The 27,097-nt window shown below is 44.6% G+C and overlaps 1 protein-coding gene across 1 annotated transcript in view; it reads right to left on the bottom strand.

Annotated features, from left to right (window-relative positions):
- ZNF592 (zinc finger protein 592) overlaps positions 1 to 10,433 on the bottom strand; it is a 93,486-nt gene extending 83,053 nt beyond the window's left edge. Inside the window, 3 exon segments of the mRNA XM_005280931.4 lie at positions 2,120 to 4,065; positions 4,068 to 4,463; positions 10,276 to 10,433. Coding sequence (XP_005280988.2) covers positions 2,120 to 4,065; positions 4,068 to 4,455 — 2,334 coding nt within the window. The 5' untranslated portion in view covers positions 4,456 to 4,463; positions 10,276 to 10,433.
- Between the last annotated feature and the right edge of the window lie 16,664 nt (positions 10,434 to 27,097).

Below are 27,097 nucleotides of genomic sequence, written 5' to 3'. Positions count from 1 at the left end.
GTTCACCCACCCAGGAAAAAAGGCGCAAAATGGTTGTCTGCCGTCCGTTGCTTTCATGCAGGGAGGGAGGGAGGAGGTGAGGCTGTACCCAGAACCACCTGCGACGATGTTTTTTGTCCCATCAGGCACTGGGATCTTAACCCAGAATTCCAATGGGCGCGGGAGACTGCGGGAACTATGGGATAGCTACCCACAGTGCAACGCTGCAGAAATCGACGCTAGCCCCGGTACTTGGACGCATACCGCCGAATTAATGTGCTTAGTGTGGCCGCATACATTTCGACTTTATACAACCTGTTTTCCAAATTCGAATTATATAAATTCGGATTAGTCCCGTAGTGTAGACATACCCTGAGAAGCAGACTGCACTGAAGTGCTAAGCCACTTATTTAATGTCCCACCAGAAACCCTAGGCAGGCATGGGCCTCATCACAAGACAGCCAAGAAGAGACTGGCAAACCTGTCAGACTGATGCTATTACAGATACTACACCTGGCCTCTCAGGGTATGTCTACACTGCAATTAGACACCACCACATGGCCCGTGCCAGCTGACTCACAGGACTCAGGCTAAGGGTTGTTTTAATTCAGGTATAAAAACTCTGGGACCATCTTACTGCAGGGTCCTCGAGCCCAGGCTCCAGCCCGAACGCCTATACCACAATTAAACAGCCCCTTAGCTGGAGCCCCCAAGGGCCAGCTGCAGGTTTTGAATTGCAGTGTGGACATACCTTCAGTCTCTCCTTTTCCATTTATGCCTTGCTGGGCTGAGTATGTTACCAGGGTCCCAGAGTTCAAAGTGCTGCACAAACAAAACCCACCTCAAAACATTACAAAAACCAGAAATTAAATATGATCACGACTCCCCAACCTAGTTCTGAATTTAAAACCCTGTCAGAAATCAAAATTATCTTGACAAATTAGAAAAGAGCTCTGAAATCAAGATGATGAAATTCAATACAGACAAGTGCAAAGTACTTCACTTAGGAAGGACAAATCATATGCACAACTACAAAATGGGGAATAACTAGCTATGCACTAGTACTGCTGAAAAGGTTCTGGGAGGCTATAATAGATCACAAATTGAATGAGTCGACAATGTGATGCAGTTGTGAGAAAAGCTAGTATTTTGGGGTGTATTAATAGTGTTATATTTCAGACACAGAAGGTAATTGCACCACTCGGCACTGGCAAGGCCTCAGCAGGAATACAGCATCCAGTTCTGGGTGCCACACTTGAAGGAACATGTGGATGAACTGGAGAGAGTCCAGAGGAGAGCAAAACAACGATAAAAGGTTTAAAAACCTGACCTATGAGGAAAGGCTAAAAAAAAAAAAAGGGCATGTTTAGTTTTGAGAATAGAAGACTAAGGGGGGACCTGACAACAGTCTTCAAATATGTTAAGGGCGGTTATAAAGAGGAAGGTGATCAATTGTTCTCCATGCCCACAGAAGGCAGGACAAGAAGTAATGGCTTAATTTACAGCAACAGAGATTTAGTTTAGATATGAGGATAAAGTGTCTAACTGTAAGGATAGTTAAGCACTGGAACAGGTTACCAAGGGAGGTTGTGCAATGCCCATCATTGGAGATTTTTATAAACAGGTTGGACAAACATCGGTAAGGGATGGTCTAGGTTTACTTGGTCCTGCCACAGTGAGGGGACTGGACTAGATGACTGCTCAACATCCCTTCCAGCCCTACATTTCTATGATTCTAATTAATCTGTGTAATTCATCTTATAATTTACACTCTCATCCTGCAAAGCATAGACAGTGAATAACTAGTCAATAGGTCTGGTATTCATGTACTCAGAACTGAAGACCAAAATTGTGTGCAATCTCTCCAGAGCCACAGAAAAATCACCACCTTCGCAGTCCATGACGCAGTGTTGTTGCGCACACAGCCCAAAACTTCACTGGCAGCTGCTTTCTATTTTACTTTCCATCATCATCATCCTTAAACTTATGACACAAGATTACATTGACATACAGACCCCAATAGAGAATTGCAAGTTTAAATAATTCACTTTCAAGTATGATGTCTATCTTCTTTCTTTTTCAAATGGTAGTTACATTTCTATTGAGTTTAAAGGAGTTAAAATTTTAAAGAATTACTTACCAGTCCCTCATTATCTTCTGAGGTTCTCTGGAAGTGTGCTGCTAGAGCAACATAATCCTGCGCCTGCTTGTTACATTCAAGACACTTTAGTCCATGACGGATTAGTCTCAATGGGTCTGCATACAGAGGCATGGCTGGGTGAGTGTTGATAGAGGTTCCTGTCCCACTTCCTGATGTAGCACTAGGTTTACATGAAGGAGATGGGAAATGCAAAGTCTGAGGGGCCAAAGACACTGAAGAGTTTGTAGGAAAAGGTGAAAACATTTCATCTAAGGAAATTGGTTTCATTAACAGCTGAGAACATTGCATAATCAATCCTTTGCTCTTGTGCTCTCTCGCATGTTTAAGCAAACTACACTTGTTAAAGAACAGCAGCAGAGTTGAACACTGAGTACACATGACTTCAATGTGGACACTTCGCCTACTATAGTGTTGAGTTAGGCTTTTTTCTAAGGCAAATGAATCTCCACATTCCAGGCAACAATACCCAGATGCAGGTAACTGAATATTGCTGTCAGGTGGTGGACTGAGGTTTGGAGAATACACTGGCACAAGATTGTTACTGTTTAGTACTTTATTAAATTCCTCCACAATTACAGGAGCAGCTTTCTTTACTTGATGCACCAGTGGCACTGACATTTGAGTTAGCTGAGGCTGACTTCGCCTTTGCACAGAGGACTTTGCTGTGACAGAAGCAGCAACACTGTGTGGAACTAAATTGAGATTTGCTAGATGTACGGCCTTGGGAAGGAGGCTGGAAGTGGTGGGGTTAGATGGCTGCGTCACTGTACCCTGCTGCTGCCTCTTGTTGGGCTGCTGACCCACATTACCTATTTTTATGGCATCACTGCCACAGTTTGGCAGTGGAGACGAAGACACATTGGGTGTGCTGTTGTCAGTAGTCTCTGTTTTCATATCATCTATACAGGGGCTCACAACATTGGACACTTGAACAGCTGTGGCAGCTGCATTTTTGGTGGAACCCTTGCTTGCCTCATTTTCTGTGACTGCACTAGTATCAGGTGAAGGGAAGGACTTAGTAAACTCTTCCGTGGCCGAACCTTCTGCACATGACTCCTCAGGGGATTTGCCCAACTCTTCAGCTTCTGGCAAGATTCTAGTTACAGTTCTTTTAATTTCACCAGAAGACATCTTAATAGTTTTTATTCTAACTTTGGGAATAGCCGGCGGAGAGCCAGCTGCCATGGAGGGAGAGCCTTTTCCACTACTATCACTGCACACACTCCGAGGACTCTCGGGCTGCTTGTTGGCCTTTTTTACCACCTCTAGGGGGCTTCTTGGGCTCTTTGGTGACTTAGGCATTTTGGGGCTTCCTTTCATGCCATCTTTAAAATGGCCAGAAGGTTCTTTTGTAAGACTTGTTTGATCTTCTTTTGGAATACATGCAACTTTTTTGGCCTGAAGAGCTACTAATGCAGCAACACAAGATGACAATTTTGAGTGAGCTGGCTTTAGACGTTGGCGAGGTGGGATTGATGAAGAAAAGTTCACCTCAGGCATAGACCCTCGGCTTTCCTTCAAGTTATTGTTGTGGAAGCTTCGAAATGCCAAGCCTTCTCCAAGGAAGTTGTTGGTATCCACTAGATCTTTGCTGGATTCTACAAACTTCTCTGCTACTCTGTCTTGTTCTTTTCTGCTCAAGTCCAGCCTATTTTCTTGCTGGCTATGAATCTCCATCTTTTGTTCTTTTTTACAATATTGATCAAACATACTCAATTCTGGCTCTGGTAACTTCCTAAGTGAATCTAGAACTGAAGCTGCAGTTGGAATATACATTGGAGTTGGTGGGAAATATGGAGTTTGGCCATGTTTTGGTTTATCATCAATACTGTTCTCTTTGAAAGCATCCTCTGGTTCAGGGCTGGAGATAGGGCTGAACTGACTGAATGTGGGTAAAGGTTCGGACTTTGATTGGTCCAATTTTCAGAAAAGTTTTTCGAACTATCACCATTAATAAAAGCAGAATCAAATTTCCCATAACTGTGCACTAAGTTGTGAGCCTCTGATGGCAGATCAGACCCACGGAACCCATTGTGTAACAGACCAGCTCCAAGGTGATTCCCCTCCTTCTCTGCTTCAAAGGACTCCTGACGACTTGTGTTCTTCACAATAACACTCACAACAGGGGTATCAGGAGCCGGCACTGAGTGGGACAAGGACACATTTTCATCTATACAAATTCCTGATGGCTTTAAGTGATTTTCGTTCTCTTCACCAGTTGACTGTATGGTCTCCTTGGCATCAAGGCTAGTTGGGTCTGGGATGTCAAAAGCCGCCAAAAGGTCATCGAAGTCCGGGGTTTTCATGTCCCCCATGATGAAAGCTGCAATTAAAAGCGAAACACACTATTAAATTTTGTCTCTGGAAAAAAAGTCTATTAAACTCTTACTTGGATTTACTCTAATCAATGAAGAAAAAAATTAGGACTCTAGCCACTACAGGGAAGCTAGTATGGGAACTTTCAACATGCTATCACTTAAACTTCCAGTTTAAACACTGTGGGATTTTTTGTTCATTTGTAGATGGACTAACTCAGTGCCATTCAGCCTTTCTGGCCCCAGGGCCTAATGGGTTACTTTAAAAGGCCAAGGGGCTGCTATCAAGACTCTGGGGAAGATCCTCTACTGTTCTGCTCCCTATACACTGCTCAGGCAGCATAAGCCATCTGCAAATACCCTGCTGTGGATTCCCAACATAGAGGAGCCCCCAGTGGGCATCCAGCTGTCTCCTACATTCCCCTAGTACAGCTGTGCCAGGCTGGGAGGGGTGTAGCCGCAATGTGCTGTGCTCTGGCTACCCCACTTGGTGCATGGTTCCTTGGGATTACTGGCAGCTGGTGCAAGTTAGAACAGCTGGGAGTCTGCCTTAATCTGGGCTGGGGCAGAGAATCAGGGAGCTGTACGTTGGTAGTTGTTCTCAGTTTCTCTTCGTCCCCCACTCCTATACTGACCTGGGTCGCTGTGTAGGAGAGGGGCACATCCGGGAGAGCTAGCTCAGTGGTTTGAGCATTGGCCTGCTAAACCCAGGGTTGTGAGTTCAATCCTTGAGGGGGCCATTTAGGGATCTGGGGCAAAAATCTGTCTGGGGATTTGTCCTGCTTTGAGCAGGGGGTTGGACTCGATGACCTCCTGAGGTCCCTTCCAACCCTGATATTCTATTCTATGATTCTTTCCTAGGTGTCCTCTACATTCAGAGAAAGTCAGTCAAACTCCAACCCTGCTCTCCCTAGGGCTCCCATAGCTTGAGGGGGAAGCAGGTAATGAAGCAATTGATGCTACTCTCCTGTCCCTCCCCTGCAACCCAACAGGAAGCCAGTGGGGTAGCTGTTGCTCCTGGAGCTACAGGGCAAGCTGTGAAGGGCAGTGCCCCCTACCTCCTCCTTCCATAGGTACAGGGCTGATCCAAACACTTCAGTGTAAAAAATAGAAATCACAGGGCATGGCTCAGGGAGCACTCTTCAATTGATCAAACACAGTCACCCTCAAGGACCACCAACATAAAGCCTAAAGGATCACAGAATGGATACCTCTGGACAAACTCAAAAGAGAAACTAGTATGATCTCCAAATAACACAAGTTGTTACTTCCTGGAAAGGTTACAGTGTAGCCAGACCTGAAGTATTTAGTACTGCCAATCACCTGGAGAAAAGCCAGAAGCAATTGGCCAGCCCAAGAGAAACAGCATTGAAAAACGAGAGCCTTGGTTTCTGCCAGAACAACCTAAATAATAAAAAGGTCTTTACTAAATATTTTAGTATGTTGTGTACAGCACCTTGAGCACTCAGTTGGGGATTACTGTAAAAGAGGGCCGATCCTATAGTCCTTAATTAGCTAATAAAATCATTGAGGAGTTTTGCCTGAGTACAAATAAAGAATCATGCCTAGAAATCATAATCCAAACCAAAAGTTTATGAGCATTTCTTTGGTTATAACTGTCTACAAAGGAAGGTACAGATTACAAAGGCATTGATTGCAGCTTCACAATTAACGTTATAACTGAGTTTTCATTATACCCTTCTCTAACACACAAGAGATTTGTTATTACTGTTAAGAAGGACTAAATATCCTCCCCCCCACGGTAGTTGTACAAAAATTTGTGAAATATTTAAGTTATTGTACATTAAAGTGAGACCTTTTTGAAATTAAGACAACTCATTTTTTTCAGCCACATCTAACTTAAAAATGGCAAGTTTATGAATCCAGAATTGGTACATACTGTATGCACAACAACACTTGTGCAGAGGGTTCTTTTGCCCAAGGGGGGGAGGGGAGATAGGTAAATTAAACAAAGAGGTTGTTTCCATTTTTCATTACTAATGACTAACACCTTCTCAAAGAAGCCACCACTTAACATTTTAATAGTTGAAACTCACATTTAAAATATATTCCGTTCCAGAAAGCTGGTACAAGGAACAGCTTCTATCTGAACTGACAACTAAACATTGCACTTTGTTACAAAACAATGGAACATACCGAATGGTCTTTGCTCTCTCTTCGCCCCACTCTACCACTTCTGTACTAAGACAAAACTAAGTTAATCATTAATCACATTAATTATTGTGGGGCCTCAGGACCAATGAAGAATTGGTCCTTATTGTGCCAGCTAGACTCTGTACAAACACTGAGTAGCAGACGGTCCCTGCCCCGAAGAGCTTAAAAACTAAACAGACAAGACAGACACAGACTGGGCAGAGGTGAGGAAGGGATATCACACAGAAGCAGAGTGAATATGAGAATGGAAAATGTCATTTTAGTGTCAGGCTTACTAAATGTAGGGCTTGTCTACAAACAAAGACCATTGGTTTAATTAAAAGTTTTTAAATGTAGTTTAAACCAGTGAAAAGACTTTATGATACTTCTTTTGGTTTGAGAGTGGCTAACTTTGGGTTAGATTAAGCCTGCTCTACCTGACCTAAGCTAAACCAAAATAAGAGCATCTACACAGGGGTTTGTACCAGTTTAAGACCATAGCTTTAGTTAAACCAGTGTAATTCTGTATTTAGACAAGCCCTTGGAAGTTCAGAAGATGATCCAAGTAATTATACAATGAAGACTGTTCATTCCTTACAGCATAATGCCCATGTCTTTATGCACAGAAAGTAAATCAACACATCATTTAAGGCACATAAAACTTCCTATGATTAAAAGATTTCAGTGTACCAAGACTTGTATACAGAATACTTTAAACAAAAGATTTCATGAACAGCATGGTACACAGTCTAACCTCCTGGCCTGTTACATCTCCTTTTCCTAGCTTTAGCTAAATCTGCAGATTGCAGTCCACCAATTTGTACTGAGACCTAGAATGTTTCAGAGCACTATATTTGGCTCCATACATGTCAGAAGCATCACACAGACTAGGCTCACTAATAAGCAATGCAGACAAAGATTACAGACTTATTTTAACTAGAGAGGGGACCAAGGGCCAGGTTTTTTAAAGGATTTAGGTGCCTACTGGGATTTTCAAAAGCACTTTAAAAGCTTGTGAAAATGTCCCTAGGCACCTAGAGTGGCAGATAGGTGCTCACATACTTTTAAAAATTTGGTAACTAGATAACTAGAGTAGGACAAGAACAGGGACTCACCACATAAAGCTTTATGGGAAATAGTCTAGTGTTTGCAGGAGAGTCTGTGTACATATTTAAGTCCCACAGCAGCTTAATTTATATACTGTCTCTGTTGTACAAAGTATAAGTCTCTCTTTCGCTCATATTGCAATATTTCTTCATAAAAGTTTATTGTAAGATGATATAAAGTTGTATTTTCTCAGAGTAAAGCAGAATCAGACTCAGAATCTGGAGAAAACTGAACAAACATTTCCAGTTAAAAAGATTTTAAAATAACCAAAAGTTTAAAGAGAAGTAAAGTGTCAAATATTTGTGTATTCCTAAATATTGAAAAGAGAATCAAGTTATAATTCAATGTATTAAAGTTTATATTGTACCTTCTGCATTATTGATAAATGTTTATTTTTCTTTCTTATATAATGTGAGCGCTTGTCACTGGAATGGGTGAAAAAAAGTACAGGGACAGAAATTTTTAAATTACAACTTAAAAAAAAAAAAAAAAAATAGAAGTAGAAGAAATTTGCACAGACGTGTAACAGGTCATCATACAGGCTGATAAATGACAATTACTTGCACAATAACCAAGTCTGCATATGTTTCATTGGCCAAAAACCAAACAAGCATGAATATACATTTCAACAAGAAGGCACAGGGGAACAAAAGGAGACAAAGATCTTAGCTCTTAAACTCTCTAGGGCACTGAAGGAACTGTGGGTCAGGTAGAACTGTAAACTCACAAGGCCCTTTGCAACATCTAAGCTCCAAGACACTTTGAATTCCAAAGGAGTTACTGTAATATCAATGCCCCACATGCACACTACATTAACTTTTCACTGGGAGCATTATTTCTGTGGACCTTTTGAGATCTGCAATAGGTCCCGCAGACTTTATAGCAACATGTATTATTCTGTTTAAAGAGGAAGTTCAAGATTGCCATCTAATATTAAAATATGAAAACACAGTTATATAAAGGTAGGTTACAGTCCTAAAAAGCTAAGTATTTAGAAGTATGCAAGTTAAAGGACAATAGAAAAATACCAACCAATGGCAGCTCTATATGGGAGTTCTCAAGCCCAAAAGCTAGGCTTAATTTTTAGACAGGGCAGTGGGGGAAGGCAAAGTCTCTTTGCCAGCAGAGTACTTTCAGAGAACTTGGAAATCAGGATCATGGACTTAGTAAACACAGACAGCGTACAACAACTGGGAGTAGAAGATGAAGCTGAGTTTGTCGAAGGAGACATTCGTCTAGGGAATGTCATGAGGGAGTGGGTTTTGGGATACTAAAGGGACAGAAAGATTAGTCAGCTGGGAGAGTCAAATTGGAAGCTTCCACAACATGTAGGGGTGGATTCAGGCTTCAAAATTTTAATATACAGTAAAGTACAGGAAACACAGAGTAAAAGAACAGAGTAGGCAGGTCCCAAAACAAACTCCTTGGTCAACTTAATTTACATGGCTTGGTGTGAATGTGACTTGTTCATTCACCATACAGTCTGGGTAGACAGTTCTGCTCTAGGCCAGCAGTTCTTAAACTAGGGTCCAGGGACCCCATGGGTCCTTAGAAACTGCACATGGGATCTGCAAAATGTCAACCATCACACCAAGCATAGACAGACTCTCCAATAAGAAGCAGGTACACCCATCTCACTGATATCTGTAAGTGCTCTTATAATCTTTTTCTTAAAGCATTTCTAACAGTACATGTTTATATGAAGTACACCTATACCTTTGCCAATCAGTTTCTCAGCTGGAGGTCCGTGATTAACATTGTATTTGAAAAGGGGTCCATCTACAAATAAAAGTTTGAGAACCTCTGCTCTAGGTAACCAAACTCTGGTCTGGAAGTGGCAATTTCTGGGCTCTATCCCTTACTCTGCCAGTGACTTGCTGTGTGATTTTGGGCAAGTCTTTAAAACTGCTCTGTGCCTGTTTCCCCACTATGAAGCAGGAACCTCCCACTTACCTACCTTCATCAAGAGCTTCAAGATCAAAAGAAAAAAGGAGACTCACCCCCAGAGCAATACTGTTAGGTTAAAGCCAACCCCTAGGATCCAGATGGGCCATCCCGGTGGGAAGGCCACACACACTGCTCAGTGCCCTTCGTCCCAGGCGGGAGGGAGAGGGGAGAAGTCTTCTGCCCCCAGCAGGCAGCAGTACCTGTCCCACCAGCAAGGGAAGATCTCTGTGGGGCCAGGCAGGCCAGTCACAGCCATTCCCTAAGGCGGGATGTGCAGTCGGTCTGTCCGCCCGCCCCATGGCGTGGGCAGGGCAGGTTAGGCTGCCTCCTGTCCATAGGGCTGGAAGTGTTTTGTGGGGCTGGCGGGAGCCCGCCTGTCTGTGCGGCCCCATGGGGCTGGCAAGAGAGTCACGTCAGTCTGTCTGCTCACCCAAGGGGTTGGCGGAGGGGGGGGGGTGTCCCCCTGTCCCGCAGACTGCGGGAAGGGGGCGGGCAGTAGCGAGTCCCGCGGGGGGTGTTGGTGTCCGTCTGTCAGGGCAGAGAGTTGTCCGTTTGAGTGGGGCTCGGCCCGTCCGCGGGGATCAGTGCCCGGCCCGGCCGAGCCGCACTTACCAGCGCAGGCAGCTCCTCCGGGGCCCGCACAGGCCTCACCCAGCGCCGGGCAGCAACGGCCGCAACATGGCGGCGGTAGGGCGGGGCCGGGCCTGGGAAGACCGCCCCGCCCCGCCCCTTTGGCCCCGCCTCCACTCCCTGCCGCGCCCCCCGGGGACCGCTCGGCCCGCGGCTCTCTGCCCTGTCCCACCCCATCTGTCCCCCGGGAACGGCCCCACCCCGTCCCCGCTCCCTGCTACGCCCCCAGGGGCCGTCCCACCGGCCCGCGACTCCCTGCCCTGTCCCGCCCCGTCCGCTCGGGCCGTCCGTCCCTGTGCGCGCCGCCCCGGCCCAGCTCTGCTGCTCTCCTCGGCGCGGCCCCGCGCTCGCGCGCTCCTGCTTGTCCGCAGCCCTGGACCCCTCTCCTCCGCGCCCACCTCTCGCGCGCGCTCCGGGGGCTCTCCGTGCCCCATCGCTCGGTCTCGAGCCGCTCCGGGGTGTTACGGGCCGTGAGAGGCCCAGGCTGAGGCCCAGGTGCGGCGATTCACACCGTCATTACGGGGCTGCCCAGCGCGGCGCCTGGCGAGCTGGGCTTGGGCCTGGGGATGAGCCCCAGAGCACAGACCCTTCCCCAGGAGCGCTGCCCGCTGCTTCCCGTCGGCTCCCTAGTGCTGGGGTAACGGCTCCGGCGTTAGGAGCAGAGCACTGGCTGGTAGCGGGGCTGGGAGACCTGTGTGCCCTGCCCCTGCCCGCACTGCTGTGGCACAGAGCCTGGTGCTGTGTCTGCGCTGACGAGCGGTGTGCGGCCCGAGAGCCGCTCCCGGGGCTAGCGGCTGGCTGAGAAAGCCGAGAGGAGGTAAGACACAGGTGGTTTGTGTACCTCATGCTCCCATCTGGCGTTCACATCGGGGGAAAACCACAGGGCCTTGTCTCCAGCAGCCTGTCACAAGAGAACTACTCAGGTGTGCGGCCTCCCCGGAAATACACACCTTTGTGGCAGTGAAGGGAGAGCCTGAGTCTTCATCAGGAAACAATAAGCACAATTCCCCAGTCAGTCAACAGCATGGCTAGGTATCTGTGTACCCTGAAGATGGGATGAATGTAGGGCCCTGAGACTGCAGGTCAGGTGAGGGGTGGGTGCTTTTGATGGAGCTCTTGAAGGCACTGTGATGACACAATGAGGTGCCAGCCTCAGAGGGTGAAGATCTTCGTATTACAATCATTCCTCTTTTTTCTTGTGTGCTTTAAAGATGACCTACAAAACTTTTGAATCATTCTCACAGCCTTCGCCTGTTATTAGCAGGTAGGTTTTTAAGACCTCCTAATAATTAAAACAGCAACAAAACAACCTTGTGTCTTTTATTTCTCTTTGTAATTTGCCTTTTGGATGCACCCTGTCCCGTCAGCAACTCATGTAATTTCTGTGAAATAGTGATATCACACATCTGAACTCCTACTAGTGTGAATTTTATGCCCTCCCATGCTTTTTGGGCCAGGACACAACAATGTAGCAACATATAGGTGTGATGGGTTTCCCCCCGGGGTGCCACTTTGACTTGGGGTTCCACTGAGGCCACCTGATCCACCAGCCTGGGCTCCCTTTAACTGTACTGCTGTAACAAGCTGCAGACCTGCTCCTGGTCTCTCACCTTCACCAGCATATGTACAGGTAGGGACACACCCAGCTGTTGTAAGATGCAAACAGGCTTTCTGACTAGCCCCTACATGGGAAGGCTTCAGCTAAGGAAGTGCCCAGATACCCAAGTGCACACCCCCTTCTGGAGCGCAAACCCAAAATTGAATTGTCTTGCGCTGCACAGAGAACTATACAGTGTATGTGACATTGCACTCCATATGTTTATGGAAATATGATTATGAGTGTAAATATAATGTAACTGGAATAGGCTTTATACAAAAGGTCTCTTGTAAGGGATCATTACAAAGCTTATAATCTACTGAGTGTGTTCATCCTATTTGTATGACTATATCTTTCTTGTATCTGAAGCTAGAAATATAAAGTATTACTCTGAAGTCCTATTGTAACTATGCAAAGTGTGGGCTATTAATGGTGGCTTGGAATCACGATGGCTTCCATTAACTAGAACAATTGGTTGTAAATGATCTGTTTACTTGTAAGCCTTCCTGTATGTGTGGGTGCCAGCCAATGAGTAATGAAGTCTCACAGGACATGTGAATATGTCACATGATACTGGAATCCATCTTAAACCTGGTGCTTTTCCATTTAAAAGGAAGGGTGGGAACCCAGAGAGAGTAGGGTGACCAGATGTCCTGATTTTAGGGTCTTTTTCTTATATAGGCTCCTGTTACCCCCCACCCCCTGTCCCAATTTTTCACACTTGCTGTCTGGTCACCCTAAGAGAGAGAGAGAGAGAGAGACAGACACACAAAGGATTCCTGCATTGTGCCAAAGATATAAAAGAGGATGGAACAGAACAAAGGGGCCTGCCAGTCATGAGAAATCCCCTAGTTAGCACCTGAGCTGGGACTAACAAGAACTGTACTAGGAGAAAGGATTGGGCCCAGATTGAGAAGGAGTCTAGTCTGTGAAAGAGGCTTATTGGAACATCTCTGAGGGTGAGATTTACCTGTATTCAGTTTCTTAAATATATTAGGCTTAGACGTGCATGGTTTGTTTTATTTTGCTTGGTAACTTACTTTGTTCTATCTGTTATTACTTGAAACTACTTAACTCCTACTTTTTATACTTTACTTTTGTTTATTAATTAACCCAGAGTAAGTGATTAATACCTGGGGGTGCAAACAGCTGTGCATATCTCTGTCAGTGTTGTAGAGGGTGGACAATTTATGAGTTTACCCTGTATAAGCTTTATGCAGAGTAAAACAGATTTATTTGGATCCCATTGGGAACTGGGTGTCTGGAAGCTGGAGACAGGAGCACTTCTTAACCTGTTTTCAGTTAAGTCTGCAGTTTTTGGGGGCGTGATTCAGACCCTGGGTCTGTGTTGCCGCAGGGGCTTGCGTGTCTGGCTCAACAAGGCAGGGTTCTGGAGTCCCCAACTGGCAGTGGAAAACGGTCTCAGAGGTAATTCCAGCATGGCACGTGACAATCGCAAAGGGGTCTCTGTGACCTAACCCATCACACAGGTGTAGTCGACCAGGGTCTGTGCACAGCTGATTGCTTTGAGACACTGTTAGTGATTTTAAGTGAGTTTTAAGTGTGGTGGCTGGAGAACAAAGTGGTTACTGGTTTGTTATTTTCTGTTTGTTTATTTTGGGTGAGGGAAATAAGCACAAGAAAGCAGGAAAATGACTTCCATTGAGGCAGCTACAAAACTAGAGCTGGCCAGTCTGGAAGTGGAAGAAGAGGCAAAAGACCGCGAGTTTCAAATGAGGCTCAAAGAAGCAGCTGCAGCCAGAGAGAAAGCTGCTCACAAAAAAATCCATGGAGTTAAAAGACAAAGAGCTTGAAACCCAGAAAGCTGCCCAGGAGGAGAAGGAAAAAGAGAGGCAGCTAGCCCTGGAGTTAAAAGACAGAGAAATACAGGCCCAAATTGAGACCCAAAAGCATGAACTGGCTGTAATGGAGTGGAAGAGACAAAACCCATCAGCAGCTGGCTCTACTTCCCCAAAAATCCACAAATGGGAAGGATTCTCTCCACTGCCTCAGCACTGGTCCACCCCATCCAGTGTCCCACTGCCAGCCACAAACAATCAAACAAACACCTGAATACATCTAGCCGATTGGGGGGTGGGAAGAGGAATCAGTGATGAGCTGAAGCTCTGAAGCATGAGATTGGATTATAGTCATTGTCTTAATACAGAGCTGCAAATGTCAGGAGCATTTTGAGAGCAACGCAGGCGCTCTTATTCTCCACACGACCCATGAAGGAAGGGGTTGAACAGGGATGCATAGATTCCAAGGCCAGAAGGGACCACTATGACTGCCAGCCCGACCTACAGTCTATAGTTCCACGGGTCATCCTGTTTTACATATTGGACCTACTATTTTCCATGGGACCCCTGTATAGAATGGACAGTAAACAAGCCAGGATTTTGTAGTGAGTCAGATTGGATATGGAGGAGGAAAAAAAAAAAAATACCAGAAACTTGATCTAGTCTAGTTCTCAAGGCTAAGATAGTCTGATAGTCGTGTTAATTTACATAGTAGGTAAGCCTCAGACAATTAATTCAAATTGCCAGGAGTCAAACATGTAATATAGCCACAAAAATCAGGAGTAGTTGGTGGTTTTTGCCAGCAGAAGTAAAAGACCAGAAAAGTAAAAGGCCAAAACTCCAGAATTTAGGATGCCTGGGCAACCTTTATTTGGGCTCCTTGTGCATATGCATAATGATACACTACTTAATTACATGATCATGCAACATTTTTTCTACAGGACCCCACCTCATTCAGTGCACAGGATGGACAGTGAATGACGTTGGGGCTGCAAAAAGGAAAGATACTCTTGTGCCTCAAGCACTCTAGCAGAACCAAGAAGAGTTTGGTTATCCGTGGCTCTACCACTGATTCCCTGTGTGACATGACACAAGGCATCAAACAAGTTTTCTGAGGAGATGCTAATTATGAGTGCCCCGCTGGACACACCTAGGGCCAAGTTTTCAGAAGGGTCAACTCCTACTGAAGTCATTGGGCGCTATGGGTGCTCAGCACAATTTAAGTAGACTTCAGGTGTCAGGTTTGATACCTGCTTATTGAGGCATTCAAAATTAGTGGACATTTAAAAGATTACAGACAATCTTCCTGTGCCTCATTTGACATTGGTAAAATGGGGGTGCTGTGAAGATAAGTCCATTCATGTTTGAGAGGTGCTCAGACATTGTGATGAGGGACACCAGAGGAGATCCTATGAGAATTAATCATTCTGTATTCAGGACGAAGTTTGAATCTTGTGCAGTAAATAAGGCTGTGAATGTTGGGAATAAAAAGAAGCAAAAAATAATCATTTAAAAAAAGTGCCTCATTCTTTAAGCACCATCCATCTTGAGGAAGGGTTCGTGTGGAACAAAAATTTGTCTCAGTCTCACACTAATGAATATTTTCAGCCCCTCAGCAAGGATTTATTTATGCCCCTATGTTGCATGTCCAAGTACATGTTTTACTAGGGCCTTATCCCAAGGAAAGAGGATACCAATTCAGAAGAAAATGAAAATTCTTATTTACTGTAGCTTCAACTAATAATGAATAAAAAGGGAATTACTTTGATCTCATCTTCCTGTCTCCCATGACTTAATTCATTTTTAGATGAACTCCCCATGTTTGCTTTCACAGCCTGCTCCATTTCTTCCAGAGTTCTTCCTTTCTCAGAGTAGCAGCCGTGTTAGTCTGTATCCGCAAAAAGAAGAACAGGAGGACTTGTGGCACCTTAGAGACTAACAAATTTATTAGAGCATAAGCTTTCGTGGACTATAGCCCACTTCCTTTCTCAGTTCAGCAAATGACTTGCTGCTGCATAGACAAGCTATTGCAGCCTTTGTGTCTATCACCACATCCTGAGAACCTCTGATCCCTCCTGCTGACAAGCTGCAGAGCTTTGGTTTCCACATAGCCACACCATTCTGGTCAGACAGGCATACTAGGTATTGGGAGAGCAGCTTTATCATAGACCCTCAGCAACCTTTCACGGGAACAGATCAGCTCCACAACAATTCACAGATGGTGCATGCTGTCAGGAGAAGGTGAGTATTTAACAACATTCATTACTTCCCTAAAGAGGTAATAGCTTTCAGTAGCACCTGGGATTCCTCTATCTCCTAGGAAGAAACACATTATTGGCCCATGGATTCAGCATCTTGTGATTCAAAAAGCTGCTTTCTGTTTTAACAGTGACTTTCTCTTACATCTTCTCCTGATCCCGAGAGAGGATCCTGGAAGTTGATATTTTCTTCCCCATCTGTGCTTGGGTCCTATCCTACAAATGGAAAAATATGCAGGCATGCTCTCCAACCCTTACAGCAGGGATAGGAAGCCTGTACATCCTAGTGTATCCCCTCCTTCGATGACAATCTTTTGCACACTTTCCCTCTCTTCAGGGACTAATGCTAGACACCCAATCCATGGTCCGTACCTAAACAAAAGTTTTATTCCCAACTCTGGAATTCAGCACCTACCTTTAGGTATTTACATTTGAAAATATTTTCTATAGTTTTAAGTTTCAGAGTGGCCAAATACATTGTGTGATTTCAGACTCCCTTTGAGTCTTGTGAATTTGAGATGGAGCTGTGGACCAGAATATTTTCAGCCTTACATTCCCCAGATCTGGACAAAACTTGCCTTTACTTCCTGGTAAAACGTGAATATCCTGGTGTCAAAAGACACGACCTCCTCTTATGGCAAAATATCTCATATTAGATTTCTAGCCCACACAAGTGGCTGGTGGTGTTTAGGGGGGAGAAAGTAGAACAGAGAATCGAGGCACACAATCTCAGTAAAAGGAGCTGTGAGGGGAGAAATTCCTTCCCCCCCCCCCCCCCAAACTCCAAGATGAAAGAAAAGACATTACAAGGGCTGTGGAAAAAAGGTTTTTCAGATAAAACAAAATACAGGGCTTATTATGAAGAATTCTTTTTCCCCAATAAAAATGTTAGGGGATGTGATGATGAGAGCAGGAAAGGGCTGTACAAGTGGAATCAAAAGCCTTTTGAAAAGATAGTATTCCACAGTGTGCCCATTTGTCACCACTAACTCTGGATGTGAGAATGTTTTCCTCCCTTTTTTATAGTGCTAGGCACTCACTTGCCATCAGTTCTGCTGTCCTACCAGTCATAGTACTACTGCATTGTGCTGTGGCTGCTCTGAAGTGCCAAAATAAGATATTAAACTATAGGACAAACAAATATCAGCTTTTAAATGCTGCATGCTTTCTGACTCATGCAGACACATTATATACGCATAATGTTTTAATCAGTAGCTTGCCAGATGTCCTAAAATATATTTCCCTCAACCAGACGGCTTGCAAAAGCCTGGGCTTTCCAAGCTGTGTCTTAGGAAATAATAATGTGCCAGTTATTTTCAGAGCAGTGCAGCTGTTGAAAAGTGAAGTCATATTGACAAAGAGAAAGTAGCTGGAAATCGTTTGGAGGTTCTCACCTAACAGTGAAATGAGTGGCATACAAAGAATGCCCGCGACAAACAGACAGAAAGGCTGATTACCATATTGAGGCCAAGGGCATAGTAGAGGTAGATTCCAAAAAGGACTAGTGAATTATATCTATAACATCCACAGTTACATTAGATAGAATACAATAATAAGCCTTCTCCTTCAGCATATGAGCCAGACTCTAAATTGTCCCTTGGGAAGGTTTTTCCATAACTGTCCATTATGGGGCTTCTTGCACCTTTCTCTGAAGCATCTGGTACTGGTCACTGTCAGAGGTAGGATACTGAGCTAGATGGCCCTCTGCTTTTTATACTCCATGGCATTTTCTATGTTCTTGTATTCCCTCTCCTGATGGTGATGCTTCACAGGCTAGACAGAGTAGTTTGTAAGTGTCATAATGCAATTGTTCGTCAGTCTCTAACATGGTAGCTGTTCCCATTTCTTTAAAGTAGTATCACACTTTCTGGCCATCTTGAGGGCTTTTCCAGCTGGAATAATATTTTAAGCTTTCTACACAAGTTAAGATCTTTTTTCTCAGAGTGGCCACTGTGATGTAACAGAAATAAAACAAGGGGAATTCAGAGGCACCTTCTGGCAATGGTGCTGGGACTATGGCTGCCGTGTATTCAGCGTAGGGCTCCAAACCTTGAGTTTCTCTGCTATCCAGATACTGCACACCTGGGTAGAAAAACTCACTGAGCCTGCTTCACTCAGACTCCATGTGGCTCTTGGTGTCTAAGCACTTCCTGTTTAGAGGTGTTTCTCTAGGGAGAACACTGATTAAAACATCAGTAACAAAACTACCTGATTCAAACTCTTGTTCATCACAAATTGAAGAATAGCAGGTGAAACTAATGCATCATATGGCATCTTGTCAGTGGGTATTTACCACAACATTCTATGCAATGCCTTATGAAGTGTTCCTCACAAAGCATCATCATCATTATTGTAGCCCCTAGGGCCCCAGTCATAGAGTTTAAGGCCAGAAGGGACCAGTAGATCACCTAGTCTGACCCCCTGTATCTCACAGGCCACCACCTCATGCTAAACCCAACAATCAAAATGAGACCAAAGTAAATAAGACCCACAGGAGACTAGACTGTTATGTGCCACAGGCAGAGAATAGGAGGAACCAAGATGAACCAGTGCTCAAGGCCCCTCCAGTGACAGACAAATGATTAAATGAGATATATCCAGATAATCCTGACAAGTGACCCACACCCACATGCTGCAAAAGAAGGTTAAAAAAAAAAAACCACCCCCCCCCACAAGGTCAATGCCAATCTGACCTGGGGGGAAATTCTTTCCCAACCCCCTATGGCAATCAGTTAGACCCTGAGCATGTGAGCAAAAACCAGCCAGCCAAGCACCTGAGAGAGACTGCTCAGTGCCACCTCAGAGAGCTGGCCCACCCTGCTTAGTGTCCCATCTCCAGCCATGGTGTCAAGGCTGATTCCCCGCTCTGGCACTTTGAGTGCAGAAGATGGGGGCCTGCAAGGATTCTAAAAATTAATACTGGCCACTCCAGGCTTGTATTAAACTCCCAAGGTTACAGCTTCTCTCTGACCTTGGCTGGGTAGGTGTTGCCACCACCCAAGTGCAAAAAAAAAAAACCCAAAACCTTTTAGGCCCAGGAAGGCACACTTGGGAATTCCTCCCTGTGGGGTACCCTCAAGCCCTTTCACCCCCAGTGAAGAGCTGAGAAAAAACAAAACAAAGGAAATCAGCTGTTGTCACCAGCTAATTCAACGACCTGTGCACAAACCTCTTAGGACACAAAAAGCCCAATCTGATTCTTAAAAAAAGGTAAACTTTATTAAAAACAAGAAAGAAAATACATCTGGAACTTAGGCTATTGCTAGATTTAAAAAGGGCAAATACAATAATTAAGCATCAAGAATGGTTTTCTTGACGTCCAGCTTAAAGGTTACAAGCAAAACAAAAGCACCTGGATTGAGCACAGAGAAGTCCACAAGCCATAAAGAAATAAAAAAGATAAACCTAATTGTGTCTTCCTAGACACTTCTTGATCTACTTACTGATCTGGGGTTTCAAATAAGTAGCTTCTAGGTATGATCTGATGTTTTTTCATACCTGGCTCAAATCTTCTTACAGCATAATCCAGCCCTGGCCCTGCTCTCCGGGAGAACAACAACCGACAGACAAAAGGGGAGTCTTGTTTTAATTTTAACAAGTTCTAGCCTTCCCATTGGCTCTTTTGGGCAGGTGCCCATTCGCTTCCTTTTACCTATGCGTGCAGTCAGACTTTTTAACCCTTTACAGGTAAAGCAAATAGAGAACAGCTACTAAGAGGGATTTTATAGCTAACTGGCTGGCTGGGTGTCCATAAAAGGGAGCTTACCCTCACACCCCTTATCACACATGGCCATCCCTGATGCTCCAGAGGAAGGAGATTAAAAAAAAAACCCTCACAGAATACATGGGGGGGAACATATAGCCAGTGGCCAGCTAAAACCCTTAAGCATGAGCTTTAGGAACACAGGACATAAACCGGAGTGAGCCCCAGGGCTGTTGAGTCTACTCCTGACTATCGCAAGCAACCCTGTCATACAATCACACTCATGAATCTGTCCAGCTCTCTCAAACTAATTAAGTTGCTTGCCTCCACATCTCCTATTGGGAGGCTGTTCCAGAACCTCACAAACCTTCTTCTAATATCCAGCCTGACTTTGTTCATGGCCAATTTATACACATTTGTTCTTGTGCCAAAAAGGAGATTAGGATGACCATGAACCTCGGCATCTTCAGAACAGATTGCAAAACCCCCTTCCTTATCTTGCCTTCCCACATAACAAAACCCCACACAATGAAACAGCAACAAATCCCGACTACAGAGTGGGGAAACGAGAGGGAGAGAGACATAGGGAACTTTTTATCACCTGAATTTGTCAGGCGTCTATCACCCAGCACCATGTAATTTAGATAGATTTAAAACTGATCCTTGCTGAACTCACAAGATACCCATCAGTGTCACTGGTCTGAAGATACTGAGGTTCATAGTCATCTTAATCTCCTCCAGCACTGTGCGCTAGATTCCCAGGCTGAGTGCCAAGACACAATTGTCTCACACACACCTGAGTCTCAGTCTTGAGGGTGACATTTTCATTGTTCCCATGGAATGTAGCTGCCATGGCATCCTGTGGTGAACTTGGGAATAGAGGGCTTTAAAGACAAGGACCAAACCCTTCAATTTCATCAAATACTCAACGGGGAGCTAGTATAGAGAGCAGAGCACAACTCACAAATGTATGGGCCAGTCTGGCTAAGTTTGAATCTGACCCAAGGGTTGCAGACTCCTGCCCAGTAGTAGGTGGCAAAGGACATTTTGCAGCCAGAGCTGTTTGACTATCAAATCTTTTTATTAATGATCCGGAAGAAGGAGAAAACAGAACATTAAAAAATTCCACAACACTAAATTGTGAGGAGTTGGGAACACCAGTGAGGACAGAGAAATAATATATTAGAAGTGAGATGGAAGTGCTTAATGCCTAGTTTGCTTCAGTCTTCACTAAAAAGGGTGAATGGTGACTAGACACTCAATACAACTAATATTAACAACAAGGGGGAAGGAATGCAAGCCAAACTAGGGAAAGAACAGATTAAAGAATATTTAGATAAATTAGATGTATTCAAGTTGCCAGGGCCTGATGAAATCCATCCTATAGTACTTAAGGACCTAGCTGAAGCAACCTCAAAACCATTAGCAACTATCTTCGAGAGTTCCTGGAGGACAGGTGAGGTCCCAGAAGACTGGAGAAGGGCAAACATAGTACCTATCTTTTAAAAGGGTGTGACAGGGTACTCTACTCACCACTGGGGGGCACCTCCTCCTAGCAGTTCTGGGGATTAGCTCTGCCCAGCCAACACTCCGTTCCAGCAGTTGCATTCCATTTCTCTCTGTCACTCATTCTGCAGTCCATCTCTCACTCCAGGAACTGCAGCTTCCTCTTCATGACTCAGCCATCCAGCCAGATCACTACATGGCTTCCCCTTCCAGGGTATTAAAGTCTTTCTGGATCACCAGTCTCAGGCAGTCTCTGCATGCACTGCCCTGATGGTACCACTTCCCCCTGGCTGGCTGGGGAATCTAGGCCCATGGCCACTATTCTAGGGTCCAATCCAGAGACCCTATACTTGGCAACTTCTGTCCACTTTCTCTCAGACCCTGTTGCTCCTCCTCTGGATTCCTTCCTACAGCTTCTGGTCTTCTCCAACTCCCACCTCCCAAGGAGTAACTGCAGACTACAGAACTTTGTAGTCTACAGCATACTTCCATACTCCCAGGGAGTGACTGCAGACTACAGAACTTTGTAGTCTACAGCATACTTCCATACTCCCAGGGAGTGACTGCAGACTATTTCCCTGCAGCTCCTTTTTGTTGCCAGCTTCCTGTCTTTATAAACCTGGTCCAGCTCCTCCCACAGCTGGACTTCATCAGCAAATTAGTCTTTGGCACTCCCTGGCTTTCCTCCAGACCATTCCCTGGGCTAATTGGCCTAATTTACTTGTTTAGGCCTTGTGTGGGGTAGACAACCCATCACAAAGAGGAATAAAGACTGGGGAACTATAGAACAATCAGCCTAACTTCAATACCTGGAAAGATACTGGAACACATTATTAAACAATCAATTTGTAAGCACCTGGAGGATAATAAGATTTTAAGGAATAGCTACCATGGATTTGTCAAGAACAAATCATGCCAAATCAACCTAATTTCCTTCTTTGACAGGGTTACTGACGTAGTGGATGGGGGGAAGCAGTAGATGTGATATATCTTAATTTTAGTAAGGTTTTTTACAGTCCCACATGACATTCTCATAAGCAAACTAAGTAAATCTAGATGGAGTTACTATAAGATGGATACCAAACTGGTTGAAAGACTGTACTCAAAGAGTAGTTATGAATTGTTTGCTGTCCAGCTGGAAGTAGGTATCTAGTGTGGTCCTGCAGGGGTCAGTCCTGGGGCTGGTACTAGTCAATATTTTCATTAATGACTTGGATAATAGAGTGGAGAGTAGGCTTATAAAATTTGCAGATGATGCCAACCTGGGAGGGGTTGCAAGCACTTTAGAGGACAGGATCAGAATTCAAAACAACCTAGACAAACTGGAGAATTGGTCTGAAATCAACAAGATGAAATTCAATAAAAACAAATTCAAAGTACTTCACATAGGAAGAAAAAATCAGATGCACAACTACATAATGGGAAATAATTGGTTAGGTGGTAGTACTGCTGAAAAGGATCTAGGGGTTATAGTGGATCACAAATTGAATATGAGTCAACAATGAGACACAGTTGTGAAAAAGGCAATACCATTCTGGGGTGTATTAACAGGAGTGTTGTATGTAAGACATGGGAGGGAATTGTCCCACTCTACTCGGCACTGTTGAGGCCTCAGCTGGAGTCCTGTGCCCAGTTCTTGGTGCCATACTTGAAGGAAGATGTGGACAAATTGGAAAGAGTCCAGAGGACAGCAACAAAAATAAAAGATTTAGAAAACCTGGCCTGTGAGGAAAGGTTAAAAAAAAATGGGCATGTTAGGCCTTGAAGAATAGGGCAGCAGGCAGAGAGAGGGGGTGGCTAATAACAGTCTTCAAATATGTTAAGGGCTGTTATAAAGTGGACAAGTAATGGTCTTAATCTGCAGCAAGGGAGATTTATATTAGATATTAGGAAAAGCTTTCAGACTCTAGGGGTAGTTAATCTCTGGAATAGGCTTCCAAGGGAGGTTGTGGAATCCCCATCACTGGAGATTTTTAAGAACAGGTTGGACAAATACCTGTCAGGGATATTCTAGGTATACTTCTTATGTTCTTATGTCCTGCCACAGTGCAGAGGGATGGACTAAATTACTTCTTGAGGTCCCTTTCAGCCCTATGATTCTATGATTAAAGAGCCCTTGCTCAGATGATGGCAATGACTTTGAGAGCCAATAGTGTGCTTAGTGAGGTACTAAACAGAGATGAAGACAGTGTTCCTGGCCTGACTATTTCATTCTAAGAGGTTTGCAATCCACCAGCTAGTTTCCAATCCAAGAAGTAGGATGTTGAGATGGCATTAGAGAAGGGAAGTGTAGGCTTTGTTTGGCATTGTCTCCATAAGAAAGTGATGAAAGTCTCATCCCTTAAGACATTTCATATGATATCGGACAAAGCACTAAAACCAGAAGGTAGGAATCAATCCTGCAATGGCCCCCAGGGGTGAACTAACTGCCCCTTTACAGCTCTGACTCCTACAGGTTACCATGATGGGAAGTCCCTTCAGCTGCCCTCATTCCTGGCTCAGATTTCTCTTGCCTGTGCACCAGCCTAGAATTCTCTCCCATTTATTCCTCCAAACTCTTTAAATCAGAAATACTTCTCAGGAATCAGAGGCAATAAAGTGTTCCAAGCCATGTAGGCCCCTTTGTCTTACTCTGTCTGCACCATTATTTGTCTTGCACCTTTTATTTTGGGTCTTTGTCCTGCCTTCCTTTTCATCTACTTTCAGGAAGCAAAGGCTCAAGAGAGGGAAAGACAGTAGGTGTGGAATAAGGAAGAGAGGAGGTGGGGAGCATCAGGTAGGGAATGGGGTCAGAGGAGGAGACCCTGGCACGTGCATTTCTCCTTGGCTATTAAGGAAGATCTGTGCTGACAGCACATGCTCTTTAATTTGATTTTTGAAGGGATAGCTTTGCTAAGCTGTCTTCTCTTCTAGGAATGGTTAGAAAACAATTAAATCGATATGGGGGCGGGGGTGACTTTCTTGAGGTTCCTGCTCGCCTAAATGACTCCAAGATTCCTACCCTGGAGACACAGTACTATTGGCTTATGCTGGGCCGCTGTCTACTTTGTTTCCATTTAAAGTAAACATGGATGTGTGTTAGGCACCATTTATTCACTGCTGCCTTGTGGTGCAAAGGGCAATTCTAGGCCAGCCACTTTACAAAGTGCTGACATTTCCTCTAAGGCTAAGATTTTTCAAAGGAGTCCAGGGGAGTTAGGCATCCAGGTCCTATTGATATTCTCTGGGAGTTGGATACCTAGCACCTAAGACTTCTTTGAAAACACCAACATAAGGGTAAAAATTTCAAAAGTGCCTAAGTCCCTTAGGAGCCCATGGCTTATTGACTTTTTGAAAATCTTAAACTCCTTGGAAGTTGATCGACAAAGAGGACATATGCTCTACATTGCAGTACCTAACTTTAGGCACTCTTTAGGGGAGAGTTCGGCACCTGCGAATGGGATCTTAAAAAGTCAGCAAGCTGAGAAGTGAATTGCCTAAGCTAGCCAATAGGAAATGCCATTTCCATTCAGGATTGACAGCTATGAGCCTTCTCCTGCAGGTAGGTGCCTAAGCCATGCGAGGGTGTGCTATGTAGTCCAGTGGGCAGGGCACTTACCTGGGCTGTAGAATACTTGGGTTCAGATCCCCCTGCTGCCTAATTCAGATCAGGGGCTGGAACCCAGGTTTCCCACTTCCCAGCAGAGTGCCCTAACCAACAGTATAATGGGATGGGGCTTTCTTAATTTCTCCTGTTGAAGCTATTCCACTTTGTATACATTTAAATATTTATTGACTCAGAGAGAGAATAAACAGGGTGATAAACTCTGTGATTCTGGCACTCACCTCGCATGTGAGACTCACGTTTCTGCTGCAGCGTAGGCAGAGCAGGAAGCTGCAGGTCAGCCTCACCCAGGCCAATGCCCAAGCCACTGGGCTATTCTACAGCAGGCCTTTCTCAATCTCTCCTGGTCACGCAGTTCCCCTTTGTATGAAATATTCATTCATAAGAGAGAGTGAGTGAGACTGACTCTGTAGCCCAGCAGTTAATGCAGCCTCTTGGGCGAACTAGCTTCCAATCCCTGCTCCAATATATAAGGAACAACAATCTGTGTTTAGGCAGACAATATTCCCCACGTCCACAGTCTGAGCAGACCATAGGACTCTCTCTTCCTAGCACTGAGGCATATGAATGTAGCAGGAGTGTTCCACGCCAGGGTGAAGCCCTGTGTGCCCAGAGATGAGTGTCTGTGAGATTTTCATACTTCTGTGTGAGCTCTCCTTTTCCGTAAGGGCGCACAAAAGACTCTTCCCAGATAGTGCAAGGACTGCGGCTAGATAGGGATTTGGGGCCATTGTTTTTTGTCAATGTTTCTGTTAAGTCTAGTAATCCTTGTGTCTGTGTAAATAAACATTTATCAGGCTCTGCAGAGGGATTGATGGGCATGATTGTAGTGAGGGGCCCTTCTCTCCATACCTGGGATAAAATAGTCTGTATTTGGTCTGTGCTTTTTTCTGAAGGTAAAGAAGGATGTGTGTCTCTCACCCCCTTGCAGCACTCACATTAGATCTACCAAAGAGACAATGGTATGTTGTCAGGCGTCGGCAACTGTTTCACTCCAACATACTAGGATAGGTGTGTTAGGACCGACAAGTGCATCAGGCAAAAAGTCTGCCAAGCAGAAGGATTATATGACTGTGGGGCTAGCTGACCAGAGAAACCAGCCCTATGAGTCTATGGAACACAGAACATGAGTTTACAAAACCCAGGGATCACTGCAGGCCTGATCCACACAGCCAGCTGAAAGCAATGGAAAGACTTCCATTGTCAACAAGAGCCTTGGGGATTGGAGAGTTCTCTTTCGTTTGTAAGGCCTTTTGAGCATAGTGTGTCTGTTACTGGTCTCATGGACAGCAGGGATGTCATTGTGGAATATTTGTTGTGGGGTAAATTACTGAGCATGAAGGAGCCTGTCTGCAAATCCTAGAGCAGCTGGTATGATGGGACCTGAAGTAAAGTCCAGTTATGCACAGGCCTTGAGGAAGGCTGTGGCATACAGGCCTGTGTTATTGGTGAGACCCTCATCCTGTATGTTAGGGGTGGGATATAGAGTACACTTCCATGTCACTAGGAGGTTGTAGCCAACTTAAGACTTGCTGCCTGTTCTTCTGGGTTGCTTAATATCAATTATAAAATATTAAATCAGATAAATACCTTTGGCCTTTCTGAATGATAAGAAAATACATTTTTCTACCTCCTCAAATGCTGTTGTTTTCCCTGGAAATGCTAATGGCATTATGTAAAAGGTTATTTCATCCTTCTCCTTAGTCTGAAGACATAGTGGCACAGTTGTGATGCCCTTTGTTTATGCCTTTTTAATGATGGCTTTTATCTCTGAGAATCTGAGGCCTCACTTACAGACTCTGGATCTTTGCATCTTCAAAGCCTCTCACTTCAGGCTTCTCATTCAGTCTTATCAAGTAGCCTTTGGTGAGGCTATAATAGATGTTAATGAGCTTCTGGAAGCAGCTGGCAGCTTCTTTATGAGTTGGGAAGATTCTTCTCTCTGAAGTGTTGCTTTGTGTTTTATCAGTTCAGTTTGCATAGCACAAGAAGAGGCTGAGAGATTGGGGTCCTTTCCTTAAGGAAAAGATGTACGCATCTTCACCTTCACATTTAAAAACTGAACTCTGGTGAATCAGAGAGATTTGGGAGGTATTGATAGCACTGAGCTCCTGGGACATAGGGAGAATATAGTGTGTTTGCAAAAAGAAGAACAGGAGGACTTGTGGCACCTTAGAGACTAACAAATTTATTAGAGCATAAGCTTTCGTGGACTACAGCCCACTTCTTCGGATGCATATCCGAAGAAGTGGGCTGTAGTCCACGAAAGCTTATGCTCTAATAAATTTGTTAGTCTCTAAGGTGCCACAAGTCCTCCTGTTCTTCTTTTTGCGGATA

The sequence above is a fragment of the Chrysemys picta genome, chromosome 10 (genome assembly GCF_011386835.1).
Source record: "Chrysemys picta bellii isolate R12L10 chromosome 10, ASM1138683v2, whole genome shotgun sequence".
Classification (NCBI taxonomy): Eukaryota; Metazoa; Chordata; order Testudines; family Emydidae; genus Chrysemys; species Chrysemys picta.
This window is presented reverse-complemented; position numbering and strand designations above follow the sequence as displayed.